Source organism: Pterocles gutturalis, unplaced genomic scaffold (genome assembly GCF_000699245.1).
Source record: "Pterocles gutturalis isolate BGI_N339 unplaced genomic scaffold, ASM69924v1 scaffold33262, whole genome shotgun sequence".
Taxonomy (NCBI): domain Eukaryota; kingdom Metazoa; phylum Chordata; class Aves; order Pterocliformes; family Pteroclidae; genus Pterocles; species Pterocles gutturalis.
The window spans coordinates 11,937-28,091 of record NW_010116602.1 but is presented as its reverse complement, the minus strand read 5'-3'; the positions used below and the strand labels follow the sequence as shown (position 1 = coordinate 28,091).

The following is a 16,155-nucleotide window of genomic DNA, read 5'->3' as shown; positions in this document are numbered from 1 at the left end:
CTTCTGGTTCCTGTGTGGCTGCAGCGAGATGCAGATGTGCATCGCCTCTGCCGAGGGACTGAGCGCCTGGCACAGCTGGTCAGTGCAGCTGGGACACGTGCTGCGGTCGTGGAGGCTGCGGAGGCAGCAGAGCTGAGCAGCACAGTTGGTAGCATTCGCTTTCTGGAGAGCTTAGAACATTCCTGAGGCACCTTCAAGTTGACGTTAGTATGAAGCAAAGACTGTCCTGGGTGTTCCCTAGAGCAGTTCCTTGACCTAACAAACCAAAAAAAGCCCACAGCAGCTGAGCGCACGTCACCACCGTTCAGTTCTTGCCAGCGAGGGTGTCTGGTGCAGCTGCCCAGTTCGTTGGTTTTAGAGAAAGCTTTCAGTGCTCGGGGTAGTGCTCCTAAATAAGGCTGAAAAACTTGGTCTTAGGGTTTGGGGGCTTTTGTTGTAATCTTTATTGTAGAGTAGCTGCTCTGCAGCGATGGAAACTTGCTGACGTTCTGCGTGCAGCATTTCAGGAGATCCATTTCCAAAGGACTGAGCGTAGTCTTGAAGTAAATGACATATCTTAGGGTTTTCTTGGGATGCAGGGTGCTTTCCAACAACAGTCTTTGCTTTGCTTTAGCATTTCAGCCCTTTATTTGCTACTACACTATCCTGGTATGGCCTCAGCCAGAGATACGGCAAAGTAAAAGCAGGAGAGCGTTTAAACGCGTCCATGTTCTCTGAGCCCACAGTCACTAATTTGGCACAAATGGTAAAAAACAGTAGTTCTGCTTGCCATGAGCCTTCAAAACCTCTGGGAACTCTACAAATGTACCAAAAATGCCACATTTTGCCCTACATAAGCAGAAGGCCTACTGAAAAAAAAAAAAAAATTAATTGCAACAACAGATACAAGCCGTTCTATGACTTTACAACTATAAGAGAGCACATGATGCATATGCTTCAATAAACTAGTACGTTTTTACAGAATAGTGGGTATATCAAATGTAATGGTTTTTAAATCCTTTGGGTCTTTTTTTTTAAATGGTCTAAAAATAATAAAATCCAACATGTTTGGTTTTTTAAAACTGACAGCGGTCTGGTTCTTGTTTTTTAAGGTAATGCCTGTATTTGATTTAGGGCTTTCATCAGCTGGTCTCCATCTTGCGCCCAGAGAATAAAAATGTTACTTTAAACCAAGTGTTTCATCGGATCACAGAACAGCCGGCGGCGCGGATGCCTAACGTGCAGTCTGCTGTTTCCCTCCAGTACAGCACAGATGCTTGTGCCTAAAAGCTCTGCTCACCGATCTATAACATGGTCTGGCCTCTTCACATTCATCCTGTAACCCCAGTTGGGACTGAAGGCATTCATTTTCCTTTAATTTCTGAGGAATTCTTTGTTAAAATCCCATTATTCTAACTCCAGAAGACCAGAAAAAGACAAGGCTGTCTCCCTTCTGTTTAAAGTTGAAGATCTATTGACCATGTTGCGTTTTCAGAAGGGTAATTAAGAGAACAAACGGGATCCCACAGACCTGTTTGTTCTGTTCCCTGAACTCCACCCGGGGATCTGCCAGTGCCCAGATCACGCAGAAGGCAAGGGCAGGGTTGTCTGTCAGCTGAGCTCCCTCCAACACCACATTTTGATCATACACAGATTGCTTTACATCTCAAGCTGCATGTCTGAAGATTTATTTACTGCCTTTTGCTCTTCTAAAAAATCATTTTCTTGAATGATTGTTGCTGTCAACATAAAGCTTTGATTTCCTAAATTATACCAGCTGCTGCCAGGACGGGCCCTGAGCACGCCGGGCTCAGGTGGAATCGATGGGTGCAGGAGGAGACTCCCCACCGCAGGTGCTGCAAACGCCTGTTGTGCAACAGCTTTTATCTGTGCAGCAGCCTTGGGTGCTGAGGCCATTGGTGCTTTTCATCTGCTCCATATTCTCAAGGTATATGTAAATAACCGCAATTATTGGCAAAGCCAGGGTGTGTTGCAGCGAAGGGTGTGTACCCGAGTGGGTGTCATCTCCAAGGGTAAAATAACTTCTCCAAGCACACGGAAACCTCCTGAACAAATGCCCAGTGGGCAGCGTCTGAACAGAGCACCCCCACGGAGGGGCCTGCAGGGGTCACGAGCATCAGGGACCAGATGCCGGAGTGGGACCAGCCTTGCAGAAACCCGGCTGCAATGCTGTGCACCAGCCCCTCTGAGCCCCGATCACTTCTTTACGTGTTCTGAAGATGGATCTCTTTGGCACTGGGATACTTCCACAGACACAGCACCCTCCCACGAGGAGATGGAGGAGATAAAGCCCCGCAGCTGATGGTGTCTTTGCTGCTGGGCTTGCTGGAGTCCACCCGCTGCTTCCCCTGTCTGGGTTTTGTTTGGCGAGTGGGTGGGAGCTCCTGGGGCTCAGTTCTCCTCCAGCCATGCTGAGTGTCCACTGGGACGGATATGGGCACAGGCTGGTGACCTGGGGTGGCTGGGGGCTGCTGAGAGTGTCTGTGCTGCTGGGGACGGGCTGGGGTCCCCCCGGGGGCTGAGCCATCCCCCCTGGGGTGCTGGAGGGCTGGTGAGTCTGCACACCCACGGGGACTGACAAGGAAGTGAAGAAGCAAATCCAAAACACTGTATTGTGGCAAGGGAGTTGTTTTCTTTGGTTTGTTTTTCTCTTTAAAACAAAAGGGCTTTTTTTGAGAGTCTGACTCATACTCTGCGACCTCTGCCATCTCCACGGCTCTGCTCTTTGGTTTGTTCTGCAGGTAGAATCACATAGGCAAAGGTTCTCTTCTGTATTGGGTTGTTCTCAAAAATATGCTTTTATCTCACCACAAAAATATGCTTAGAGAAAGTTTTTAAGAAGTCTAGGTTTAAAAAAATGCTCCTAAAGGTTTTTGGATTTTTCGTTTTTGCATTAATGTAATTATCAGATTTTATCACCCCAAAAAACCTTCTGACCTACAAAACTGAAATATAATGGCAGGTACATAATGTGGAGCAAGCCCCAAAGGGTGAACACTGAAAGGTATTTAGATGTTAAAATACGAACTGGGCACCCTGTGAGATTTGTTCAAAAGCAATTCAACAGGCAGGGTGCTTTGCTCCTGGTGAAATCCACAGCCCTCAGCCTCTTAAGAGCTTTATGCACCTAAATACCCTTTCAAAGCACTAACCTACATACGTGACTGAGGCTAGCTTCCTGTGAAAGACAATCTCATGTTTGTGCAGTGGCTAAACTTTAAAAAAAAAAAAAAAAAAAAAAAAAAAAAGCTTCTGGAGAAACCAAACAAGGGTTTAAAAAAAAAAAATCACCTGTAAAAAATAGTCCTGCAAAGCTGGTATGCTTCCAGCAAAAAGGGGACTCCAACGGTAGAAGCTGTGCTTACATAAAGGATTATCCCTATGATAGAAAGAAATAAAACAGAATAACGGAGCTTTGGAGGGATAAAATGTCAAAGTAAAACCAAACCTGGCACAGAGGGGAGGCCAGGGCAGCTGCCTGTGTGTAGGACACAGAGCTGCCGTTTGAAGCACCCACTGCCCTGGGGCGCAGGCAGGGAAGGACCCCGGGGTCAGGGGAGCAGGGCCAGATTCTCTCCATGTCTACAGAGATTTTCTGCTGCTTGGACAGGGAGAGGGTCAGTCCCTCGCTGCAGGGGTGACTTGTTTTCCCAGGGAAACCCACAGAAGTTCCACTTTGCTCTTGGATAACCTGACACGACCCTGCTCAGTAATCCTGCCACAGTTGATTCAATTAGTCAGTAAGGATAATTTATAGTTGTACTAATTTAACTTTCCATGTGAATTAAGCTACAGTGAATTAAGATCACGTTAATTCTGAGGAGGAGTGTCTTTGTGTGGGCTTGACGCAGTTTATCTAATCCCCCTTAGTCAGTGCCTGTTAATTTATCAGTATAGCCCTGTACACTTAAGGGAAAAGAAAAATAAGCAGAGCGTGAAGTTTGGCAGTACCAGTTTCTGGGATTTTTGAGTGGAAGTGTTTCATTTATTATCAGTATTTTGTACCACAAACCGTCTCCTCTGCTGAGGAAGAGCAGGATTTTGCAGCATAGTTCCAAGGATGCGCCCGCGTTTTGGCTCAGGCAGTGCTGCAGAGAGGAGACACTGGACAGACGAATGAGCCGTAATCACACCCGGTCTCCGGGCAGGCGCCCGGCAGGTCCCGCTGTCACCCTGGACTGATGGCAGCCAGAGCTGTTTGTGCCTGGAAGGAGCCTGCAACACCCGGCACGGCTGTGGGTGCTTAACCAAGCGCTGCGATTCCCGGGTTTGACGTCTCCCCTATGTACACAGAGCATTACTCATGGTGCTTCTTGCAAACAGCTCCCCAGGGGGATTTGTCCTGACCACCACGCGCAGATCCGCTCCTGGCCTATGGGCTCAAAAGCATGGATGCTGCTCTGGCTGAGGTCTGCGTCTCGCTGTTTTTGTTCTCAGTTCCCTTCTTTCACTTTGACGCTTTTTTCTTCCACGGTCTTCAAGGGGTTTTTTGAAGTGGTTTTGCAGTTATTGGGCTAGTGTCTTATTTTGTTGTAAATTATCACGTACAGCTTCACTTGTGACTTACAAAAGTCTGTAATTTCTGTAAACAGCTAGTTTCAATTTGTTTTTTTTTTTACTTGATTCTATTAAAATAGCAAGAAAAAGCCATTTTAATCCTGGCACCAATTCAGGGGGGGACACAAACCAGAAAGAGTGACAGTAACAACAGAAATCAAGTGAAACATCACAGTATGATTTTTTTAATTACTATTTTTGAAGCCCAGGGATGATGTTTTCAGATCTCTGATAGAGAAGACCAGATGAGCTCTTCTTGGAGCAGCCACTGATGGGATTATTCCCTGTTTCTGAACCTAGTCATCTTTCAAAGACCGCCGAGGGGTGTGTTCCACCCTACACCTGAATACGGTACCACAGGCTCACAGGAGAGGTGCTTGCTGTGTTTTGTTGTTTTTTTTTTTTCCTCCAAAAAAGAACTGGAGAGAAATGCCATCCCCTGTGACATGACGCAGGCGTGAGGATGGTGAATTCCCAGTGACACCGAGTGTGTGCCCTTCCCTTCTGTGGCTGACCAACAGCAACATGGGCGGGTGCATGTCCCGGACTGGAGCCTGCCTGCCGCGCAGATTGCTTCCCCTCCTGGGAGGATAAGGATCTTTCAATAACCTCATGGTGAGATCACAATCATGAGATTTTTTTTTTCAGGGCATCCCCTACAACCGCTCTAAGAACTCCTCTGGGTGAGGAATCCCAGCTCAGTACTGCTCTTAATGTCAGGAATTTACTCACAGTCTCACTTCTGCTATTTTGTTTGCTTGAGGAACGACTGTGTCAAAGCCCTCCCAGAGTGAACCTACTGACTCCAGCACAAACTTTCCCCGCGTGCCCCCCAAAGGCCAGCTCAGAGCTGAGAGGGGTCTGTGGGCAGGAGGCAAAACTGGAGCTGGGAGATCCCGAGGATCTTGGTTTGGCACTTCTGGGCAAAGCAGAATGGCAGAGGAGACGCGAGGGTCCCTCCTTGACGTAAGAGAAGGGACGCTACTGGGAAGTGGGCAGTGAGTGAGGTTCACCCTTAACTCACCAGTTCTGCCTGGGTGACTCTGGCCTCCCACAGCGAAGGGGACAGACCCTTCCTGGTGGTTTGGGTCAGCGAAAGAGCAGAACAGCGGAGCTGAGAGCAGGGGGACACAGCTGAGGTATCCTTCTGTGCTGTCCTGTCCTGCGGGAGGGTGCAGGGAAGAGGAGAGGTCAGCAGATCACAAGGGATACGCAGTATCTGGATCTGAACTGTGATGCTTTCACTTGCACGCAAAACCTTCCTCCGTGCTCCGCCTGAAGCTGGACAGCAGGACTGTCGGTTTGCCTACCTGGAACTGCCCGTGTCGCTCGCTCAGCGCCGCATGAGCCGATCCCCGAGGCCGTGCAGGGGGTTCTTGTGCAGCCATGGGCAGAGCTGGCCACAGCTGCGTGGGCTCTCCACCTGCTGAGAAAGTGAGATTTCAGAGTGTGTTTTTCATCTCAATTCACTTAAAGCAAAATTAGTGGAAAATACAGGAAGGCTTTGAATTCAGGATGTAAAAACATCTCGTGTGGTGCTTTTCTCAGAATGAATTACACCTTGCTGAAGCGCGGTGGAGCCTTCTGCATTCTGCTTTCTAAGATCACAGCCTGTGCAAGCTGGCCAGGCACCATCTCCTGGGAGGCACCGGGATCCTCCCGTCGTGGGATGTCCGTGTGCCTTAGTTGAAGAAGAGACTGCAAAAGCACAATTTTACCCACAGGAAGGACATAAATGTGAAATACAGGAACTGAATTCCCATGAGATATTTCTTTGCCAAATGTGTTGCAATTTAATGTCAGATCAATTCAAGATCACGTGTTTCAATTCAGTTCAGCAATTTCAATGTTTCAATTCAAGTGGAACCAACCTGAACGGAAATCTTTCTTTCTGAGCTAACTTCCTGTGGAATTTATTAGGAACTGCGTTTTCTTTTGAGAAGTCACATTGATGAACAACTGCCATCTAGCTCTGCAACCTGGGCAACCAACAGCAATCACCCATTTCCACTCTTCTTGCAGCGGAGGTGAGCAGAGTAACCAAGGTTCTAATGGAAGACTGAAAATACACGGTAACTTGATTTTTTTTTTTTTTAATAGTTAAATTTAACTGTAGGGTAGCACATGTTCTAGAGAGCAAACAGCCCAGTGGGCCTTTTCTGGGCACAGGTCAGGCCTGGCACTCTTCGGAAGTGCAGTATGTTTGTTCAGGCAGGATCACGTTTTTGTGAAAGACATACCACGGGACACATGCTAAAGGGAATATGTCAAAGAGACAGAGTCACTAAGGCATGAAATAGGCTGCAAATATACACAATCAAATTAAGCAAAGCTTTAATAAATGTTTTGAGAACTCCCTAGCTATGAAACATGACTGTACAAGAAGATTCAGTGTCATAAAGACATAGTAAATTGTTTATTTTAAAATATTCCCATTCTCTTTTAAGGAAAACTATTTGCTTGGATTGGCTCTGACAACACAGAACTTGGCATGTACCAAAACTTTGAAGTTCAAGCTTGGGAGTAGGTGCAGAAAACAAAGCGCAAACCATCTGCCTGCCTCCTTTCTCTTGTTGTCTTTGGCTGAAGCCATCGTGGATCGGGGACGGATTTGCTGAGACGCTGCCCTCCAGCCCCTTCCCCTCTCTCTGGCAGCAGTGTGAGCGCAGAGCACATCTGGGCGATGGTGCCCGTCCCTGCACACCCACCGCTCCCGCAGCAGCACCGTGACTGTGTTTAAAGGCTTCACACCCACCAGTTCTCAGTATTCTGCCTGTACCTGAGAGAAGGCTTTCATCTCTAGTCCTTCTTGGCGGAAGTGGTTAAAAGATAAAACTCTCAAAGGCGGTGTACCTGCTTGGATAATTGATGAACAAAAGGAAAATAGAGCAATAAATAGAGTTGCAGAGATGTGAACTGCACCTGCCTACCGAGATAAGTGAAAAGCGAGTGTGCTGAAAAGCCAGTGACGCGTGCTTAGAGAGAGCTAAGGAAAGCGCAGGTCACCTTCTGTGAAGCCACGTAAAAATGTTGAGAGTCTTCAAGTCCCAGCATCCTGCGCATTAAGGAGGGTCTGAAACTGTGGGTGGGTGTTTGCATGGGATCTGAGAGCACCCCCAGGATCCTCAACTTCCAATCTATTTAATTTCGGCTTGGGAGAGCTAGGGAGCGAAACATTTGGCTTCACGTTGAAGTAGCCGGTGTTAAAGGCAAGGCAGCAAGTGAGCAGCAGTTCTAGGATCTCTCAGGGCAACATCCTGAGGTCTGAAACTTCTGCAGTAACGTGATGGTGGGGAAGGCACGGGACCGCAAAAGTGCAAAACCTCTTGAGGAAGATAGCGCACGCTGATACTCAGCAGATGGTAACATAAAAACACCCAAAAGCAGAAAGAGGGGGGAAGTCACTGACTCGCTTGAGCTGCTGATATCGAGAGGATGCTGTGAGCGTGTGGGAGAAGGGCAAAGGGATGCTGGCCACCAGCAGTCCTGCACATGGATTTTTCACGTGGTAGCTGAACACCTTCCCCAAAAGGGTCTGGTGAGGAGATGGGGATCCTCCCTGTTCCCTCCAGTGCTGGGTTCTGGTGGATGCTCTGTAGGAGAAGCAGGATCCGCTGTAGAGAGGAGCGGTAACAAGAGAGGAGCCTCTTCCTTCTGGTCCCCTCACCACAGACCATTTCTCATGTGTCAGTGCAAAAGCAGAACCCACTCACTTTACCGCATCTTGGTAAGACGTGCGTGTGTGCAGCCCGCGGCGGCACGCACTGAGGAAGCACCTGAATGCCCCAAGTGCCCGATGGCAGCGTGGCAGCAGCATGGCTCCAAGCACGAGGAGGAGGAGGAGGGTCTATGAAATGTCAGCAACAGCAGGGCACGTCATGAGCTTCTCGCAGAGGTGCAGGAAGTATAAAAGACAGAGTTTCCCAAAGAGGGTCTCTGGCAGGAGCTGCGGCGTGTTGAGGCTGCGCTGGAACGTACGATGCTCTCGCTCACCTTGTGACTTCATCTCTGTTTGAGACAAGACCATGGATGGTGGTGAGTACCTGTGTTGCAGCCCCTGGCTTTGTCTTCAGCTTTATTAATACCTAAATTCATGCCCTATGACACAGGGATGAAGCACATTTAACAGAGCATTTAAACAATATAAAAGGTTTTCATCCTCCTCATATTTGCTATTAAAAAAAAAAAAAAAAGGCAAAGTTATCTTTTAAAAGCTCAAACTCAAATCAATTATTTCAGAAACAAAGACACACAAAAAATGGGCTTGGAGGCAATTTCAAGGGGCTATTTTGTCCCAACGCAAATGAGCTCTTCTCATGTAATTTGTATCTTTTATTCTATGTTCTTAATAAAAATAATAATTAAAAAGGAACGCTATCTCCTTGGCACCATTTTAATCCAATGAATAAATCAAGGAGTTAGGAGCGAGCATATCTGAGTTCATTGTTGGCCAAGTCTGTCCAGTCTTTTGCACACTGTTTCTATTAATGAATATCTTTACTGCAGATTTTGCTGCACTTTGTTGCAAAAATTATGGTTTTGCACCTGCTCAGACCTGGGCCAGCCCTGAGTCACCTGAGCAATTGTACGGGTCTGTATTCCTGTGGATGGCCCCGTCACAAACACGCAGGGAAGCGCAAGTAAGCGAGAGAAGCCCCTTCTCTTTGGCACATGACATTCCATTAGCCCAGGAGGCACCAGACAGAGATTGTTCCTGTTTCTTGCTGAAAGTTTCAAGCTCTCTTTTGCCAGTTGTTGTTGTTGTTCTCTCCCCCTCAGTGCTTTGCGGGCACCAGCAACCAGGAGCTGGGGTAGGTGGGTGGCCGTGGGAGGGGAACAGCACTGTGGGTCAGAGATGGGGCAGATAAGACTCAGGCTCTTCTCTCCTCTAGCACTGTATAAATTTATTCCTTTTTTGCCCCCGTACTAGTGTCCATTTTCCAGGCAGGGGTTCCTGGGTTGGGCAGAGGGTCTCCCAGCTCTGCCCTGACCCTGGGGAAAAGCATCTGGGGGATGCAGGAGCCTCTGGCAGCACGAGCTAGAGGTACTGGGTCCGGCAGGAGCCAGGGGGCAGGGACAGGGCAGAGGGAATGTGCCTGGGGACGTGTCTTCGCAGCTTTTGGCAGTCGGTGGCTCAGGGAATCCCAACCCAACACCTCGGAGCCCAGCTGGACCCGTTCACCACACAGCACTTCTCTCATCTAAACTTCTGAGCTCCACAACATCCCAGGGGTGCTTTGGAGGCTTTTGTTTCCAGGGGTACAGCACTTGGGGGAACGGCTGTCACTCTGACTTCAGCAAACTGGTAAAGGTGAATTGTGAGAGGAAAAAGAAAGAACTAGTGAGAACCTGACAAGAGTGTCATCATTTTCCAGCTTTGTTTTTTTTGTCCTACTATTGTATTTCAGAGGAATGTTCTGAATTAAATATTTCACAGCCCTGGAAGATGAACAGCATTATTGCTTTTCTTTTTTTAAAAGTTATGTAGGAAATGTGGTTGGCTCACTTAAGAATGAATTTTTTAACTTGCTTATCTCTGCTTATCTTGTCTTTTGATTCACAATTTCCTAAAAGGGGTGGAGGCAGATAATTACTAACTTTTTTCTATAACAGATCTATGAACTCATGAAATAGAAGTATGACTTAGTTTCATTGGGTCTCTTCACTCCTGAAATGATGGTATCTGTCCTCTGCCCGTTGTGAGTAGAGGAGAAAGGGGGAGGGAAAACAGGCACTGAGCAGTTAACTGCCAATAGTCATTATATCATTTAAGTATGATTAATTTCTCTCAGAAATATCTGGTTCTTTCCCCAAAAGCCTACTATACTGATGGTGAAGACACACCAGAAACCAGTACGCGTTTAAAGATATAAACAGTACGTTACTCACTGCCTACACAGGTGCTAAGGTGCTCGAGACCGAAACTTTTGCTTTGCAGGTCTGGCCAACAGAAAAATATTCTTTCGCCGTGAGGGTTTAACTAGAGCAGGTTTGCCCGCCTGTGCCAATACTCCCTAAAGCATTCCTGACCTTGCTTCTCATTTTGCGCGTTCCTCAGTACCAGCAGAGGCGAGCGGCTGCTCCTCCACGCTGGCCCCGGTTAGAGCCCGACCAGCTCGGGTAGGAGCTGACCTCGTGCGTTGTTCCACAGCGTTTTCTTTGTCCAGCCCGTTTTACCATCCTGCGTGGCTGTGTAACCGCTCCTCTCTCCTCCTCAGGGTAACTTTATCCTATCGAGGATTGTACTGTCAGAAGCTTTTCTGGACATACCTGGGAGGACTCACTGCTACTAGAGCTGCTTCTGTCTTCCTTAACGCTGGTTGCTGATGCTGAGGCAGATTCAGATAAATTGGATGGGAGTCATCTGTCCAAACTCGCCAACCCTCCTGCCATAGCATGGAATGAACCCATGGCAGTTGAATCGTGCCTTAAAAACACCTGTTTCTTTCCCTTTGCTATTGTGTGAGCCTAAACAACTAACCAGGTGTCGAGGGCTAGAGGTCAGTGGGACGAATCCCACCCCTCATGCTCACTTCAAGGAGGAAAACTTCCCAAACTGATGGGTTGCTGCCCCCTCTCCCCCCTGCCCTGCCAGCAGCAGCAGAGCACAGGCCCCTTCCCTCTTTCATTTGTGTGGAGCAATTCTCCTTTCCACCTTTCCCCAGGTCATGCAGGGCAGGAGCGTGCTCTTGAGAAGCGCAGCAAACCAGTACATCACCAGCTGCGGGACACGGGGGCTGGCGTGGGGCTTCATAACACGTCTGACTCATCTGCTGTAATGGGGTTTTGTTGTCTTTTTATAAATGAGGTTTCTAGTTCAACTGTTTGCGGGGACTTTTGAGAGGGTTTTTTTTGTATTTTGAGGAACAAAACTTTAGGAAAATACCCACAGCAGAGAACTGCCACAAGAGAGGGGGGAAAAAAAAAAAAAGAAAGAAAGAAATAGTAAAGCAAGCTACCTAGAACTGCCTATTAAACTCCAGAGCACATCTCATTTCCTCTCTGCAACTCATTAGCTTCTGCTCCTTCCCCCCCTGCCCTGGACCCTGTAAGCACTGCAGGGAAAAGCGAGTTTCATCCAGTCGGCCTGAAACCAGTGACGCAAGGACTTGTTCAGCAAACTGGTGCAGGAGAACCACGAGGCTGCGCTGCCTCTCTGGTTATGCCTCCGCAAATGCGTAAGCTGGGAAAGAGGGGAAGAAACAGTGCAAGCTTTTTTTTTTTAATATTGAAAATCATTTGACATTTAAGAGACCTGAAACAGCAACCGAGAGAAAAAAAAAAAAGGGTGAAATCTTCAAAGGAATGATACTGAGCTGAACTGTTTCAGGATCGTTAGTTGAGTCACTTTATCAGTCCTGTTTCGTTAGACACTTCACAGGGTGTTAGGAAAAAAGACAAGAACAGCAGCTCACCAGGGCTGCGCACTCATGACTTTTCAGATTCAGTTAAGGCTGGGCTGGCCCTGGGGCTTGAGGGGGAGATGCAAAAAAGGCAAAGACGGTACTGCGCTCGCCTGGGCTGGGACATCAGCCTGGCCTCGGCATGAAGCGACTGAGGACCACCAACCAAGCGATGCTGAGAGCAATGCGCTAATGGAGGAGGATCTAGGTTGGTGCCTTTCCTCTGTGGACTGAGAGCAGCTCCCCTCCTCTGCCCCCTTTTTACACAGCTTCTAGAAGTTAACAGCCTTTGAGCCTCAACCCCTGCTCAGCATGGTGGGGATGGGCCAGCAGAGGTAATTATTATCCACCAAGGCATAAGCACCAACTCCAGGAGTTCCCTGGAAAGCAGGCTGTTCAGAAGGTGGAACAGAAGACTAAAGACTCTAGTGGCTGGGTTTTTTGCAGAGGTCAAGGACCCCATGCCTGTGTCCCAGGCAGGGAGGGCAATTACAGTCCAGGCTTGCTTAAATTCACCCAGCAGGTTTGAGTGGTTTGGGCTTTCAGTGTATTTCCTGTGTAGAATATGCAAAAGTCAGATCAGCAGCTTGAAGGGAGAGATGGCTACACCAGATGCTCACCAAACCTCTTCCTGCAGTCTTGGACTGGTCACAGTGAGAGCCGTCGGACACACAGAAAATACAGACAGAAGCATTTAGCTAAGCCTCTCCTCCTTACTCCTCAAGCCCAGCCTTGGCACGCTCCATTCCTGACCACAAACTGCACTAACGACGCACTGTCACACCTTTCAGATTCCCCCAGGAGGATTCAGAGGAGGTGAGGGGTGTATGAACAGAACTAAATACCCAGCTACACGAGTATAAAAGATTAAAATAACCAGGAAAGGTGAGGCACAAACTTCTACAAGACCCAGTGGGAAGTTCACAGACAGGCTCTGGGGATGAGAAGTACGAGTTTCTTCACACGTGGCTGAGGATCTCTCACCCACACATCACCACTCACACATAAACAAGCATCTCCAATCACAGATACCAAAGTAACTGTTTCTGCTTTAACGACACCACTGGCACAACGGCTGCACCTACCTGACGCAGTGAAGTTCCTCACCCCGGTCCAGCACAAAACCTGAACGGGAGCCTGGCAGAGCAGGGAAGGGTGCAAAGGAGCTCTGCAAGGAAACAGAACAGCACATGAGGAGCAAAGGAATCAGCCACATTATGAACAATCAGGCTTATCCACAAGGAGGAAGCCATGCTCCCAAAAAGAAACCGGCAGCTGAAGCCAAAGGCATCTCCTGCCTCTGACCCAGCCTTGCTCAGGGACCCTGGACCAGACAATCAGCAGGGAAGTGAGGGGCTGCGGCGTGGGGAACACACTGGTGCCTTAAGAGGCATCCCAGGACGAGCACACGGTGCTCAAAACAGCCGATGCCAACTCTCCCTTGAGGAAGGACACATCTGCTCGCGCCAGGGCAGAGGCGAGGGCTTTCGCACAGTTGCCAGATCACCTTCCAGGTCGAGCAGCTTTCAGTCACAACTGCCTGAGGTAGATGCTGGTATGTGCTTTAAATAGAGCAGAGAAAGCTTTCACTGGCCTCTGTGCCTCTGCTAACCACAGCAGGAAGAGCTGTTTGGCTGAGATTGCTCTCACCATTATCACATCTGGCTCTGAATTTAATTTTTCCTCCCAGCTGTCAGCATCCTGTATCTTCACATCCAAAGGCAGCAGAAGCCAACTCTTGACATTTAGAGACAAGCAATAAATTTCAGCTTCAGTCATGTATATTCTGCAGGGAGCAGAGCTTTCCTGTTCCGCAGTCCAGCCACCGCACTGTCAGGGAACAGCTGGGCCAAATTTATTGCACTCACAGCTGTATGTTTTCGCATGGGTTGAGTATGCTACACCCTCACAGCCCAAAACAAGGCACAGGAGACAGGCTGCTGTCTGTAGGAAAAAAAAAAATGTATAAAATAAAAATTGTCACACTGTGCATGAGTTAACTGTCTTTGGCTATCAGCCTTTACAGATGAAACTGGAGGGCAGACTCCTGAGACTTAAATCTGTGCCCTGACAGGAACTTGCTATGTGCCCCCGGGTTATCCTGTTAGCATCTTCATTGGGTTTTAGTTTACGCAGCTGTGGGGAGCTTTGCAGGGTTGAGAATGCCAAGGTCAAAGATGCTACCACTGCTTTTCCACAGCAAGCACCATGTGGAAACCATCCCTTAACTGCTAACCCTAACACAGTGTCATTTCCTTCTACAGGGAAGCAGCTAAAGGTCACCTTTGTTTTCAGCCTTCCTCTGATTTTTCAGGTAAGATGTTAAAAACAACATTGTTGAAATCCAGCTGTATGTGTTGTGGGTAAAGTGAGATCTCAAAAACTTTGACAGACGAAAAGCAGCCACCCCCAGCCCTGCAGAGCTGCGCGGGGACAGGGCTGCTCGGGGAGGAGGTAGCTGGAGGCGGGCCATGGGACAGCAGAGCAGAGCCGGAGGAAAAGCGAACAAAAGGAACAAAACAAAGAGGGAACAGAAACAATGACATGCCCTGTGATTTTAAGATGGCCTGGGCTGTTAGAACCAAGTCCCCGTCTGGCACCAAAATGAGCACTTTCAGGAAAGACAAGAGCATCCTATGCTGAGCGCCTGGGAAGCGCCAGCTCGTTGCTCTTTGGAAATTCCTAGTCCAAGTGCTGGAATTTAACTGAGGCCAGTGTTGAGGAGCTGGCCTGCCCAAGGAGGAGGAGTTGAGCATCTTCCTCCGCCTGTTCCTGCTCAGAGTAAATCTGAAGCGGGAAGTGAGAACCCAAAGCACCGAGCTGTGTCGTGACCAGCTCCTGGCCCTGGTGCTCCTGCTCCCACAACCGCTGCAACAGCCTCTGCCTCGCCACGGCCCCAGCTCGGCCTCTCTGAGAGCCTCAGCAGAGCAGGGAGGGGTTTGCAGCCTGCTTCTTTTCCCTTTCACTTCTGGTGGCATGCCTCCAGATCGCAGGCAGGATGTGGTGAAAGCCAAGCCTGCCGAAATGGAGTGCGCGCTAAGATGCTCGGTGATAACACGCCAAGGTATCCAGGGGAAACCTTTCATCTCCGTGCGATGGAGAGAAGGTACTGGAGACTAATAAGTCACACAAAAGCAGGGCACAGATACCACAGGCTCACTCTGCCCTGTAGGTTATGGCAGTGTAGGAAGATGAAACAAGAATAATCAGAACTTAAATCAGGGGCAGGGGCCTGAATGAGACACCGGCAACGTGTCCGCGCCAGCACGGCAACAGTTTCCTGCTTCACTCACTGCGTTTCCTCCTGCTCTCATTGACACCTCTATCAATTTAGCAGAGAAAAGGGCCCCAGGAGGCTCTGGCTTTGTCTTCCCCTGGAGCCGACTGCTCGCAGCACTGGTACTCACCGTGCCAGATACAAATAACCACTGCAGCCCCCTTCTAGCACTGCCCCAAGCAAGAGGAGGATGTGAGCAACAGGAATAGCTCAGGTGGGAGAAGGGAGGGAATAGGAAATACTGACGTTAGAAAACACCAAATGAGTAGAGTCAGTCAGGAGGAAATGTCACCCCTGCAGAGAGAAGAAGAATGCAGAAGGATGGACTATTTTCCCCCCCGACAGCTGACTATGTACATACAGCTGTATGTGGGTCCTAGAAACATTCTGGAAAGCAGCCACATGCTTGAGAGTTTGCAGGTGTTAATTTGGCTGAGCACTAAACATTTCTTGTGGAATTCCCACTCTGAGGCCCAAAAAACACCCAGACCTCACATACTTGTGGGAAACGTTTTCAGCCACGAGACCTTGCCAACTCTGTTCATGATGCTGGCATGAGCCAATGCTTGGGAACTCCCTGGGACTTCTCTGTGCTGGGTGCTCCTGCCTGCAGCAGGCTCCATCCCGGCACGGCCATGCAGGGGCACGGTACCTGTCCCAACACACTCTTCTTTTCTTCCCTGTTCTAGTTCTGTGCTGGGAACAACGTCACCGATGACTATGACTCCAACACCACCATCGACTACAGCTTGTTCGAGACCCTGTGCGAGAAGGGGGAAGTGCGTAATTTCCGCGCTGCCTTCCTCCCAGCCATGTACACCCTCATCTGCTTCACGGGGCTGCTGGGGAACGGGCTGGTGATGCTCACCTACATCTACTTCAAGAGGCTCAAGACCATGACGGACATCTATCTGCTGA

The 16,155-nt window shown here is 48.8% G+C and overlaps 1 protein-coding gene across 1 annotated transcript in view; it reads left to right on the top strand.

The window, feature by feature from the left end:
- Window positions 1-8,582: 8,582 nt before the first annotated feature.
- Window positions 8,583-16,155, top strand: part of CCR7 (chemokine (C-C motif) receptor 7) — an 8,390-nt gene continuing 817 nt past the window's right edge. The window contains 3 exon segments of the mRNA XM_010075556.1: window positions 8,583-8,592; window positions 14,225-14,274; window positions 15,927-16,155. The exon segment at window positions 15,927-16,155 is cut by the window's right edge and continues 12 nt beyond it. Of these exon segments, the coding sequence (XP_010073858.1) occupies window positions 8,583-8,592; window positions 14,225-14,274; window positions 15,927-16,155 (289 nt within the window).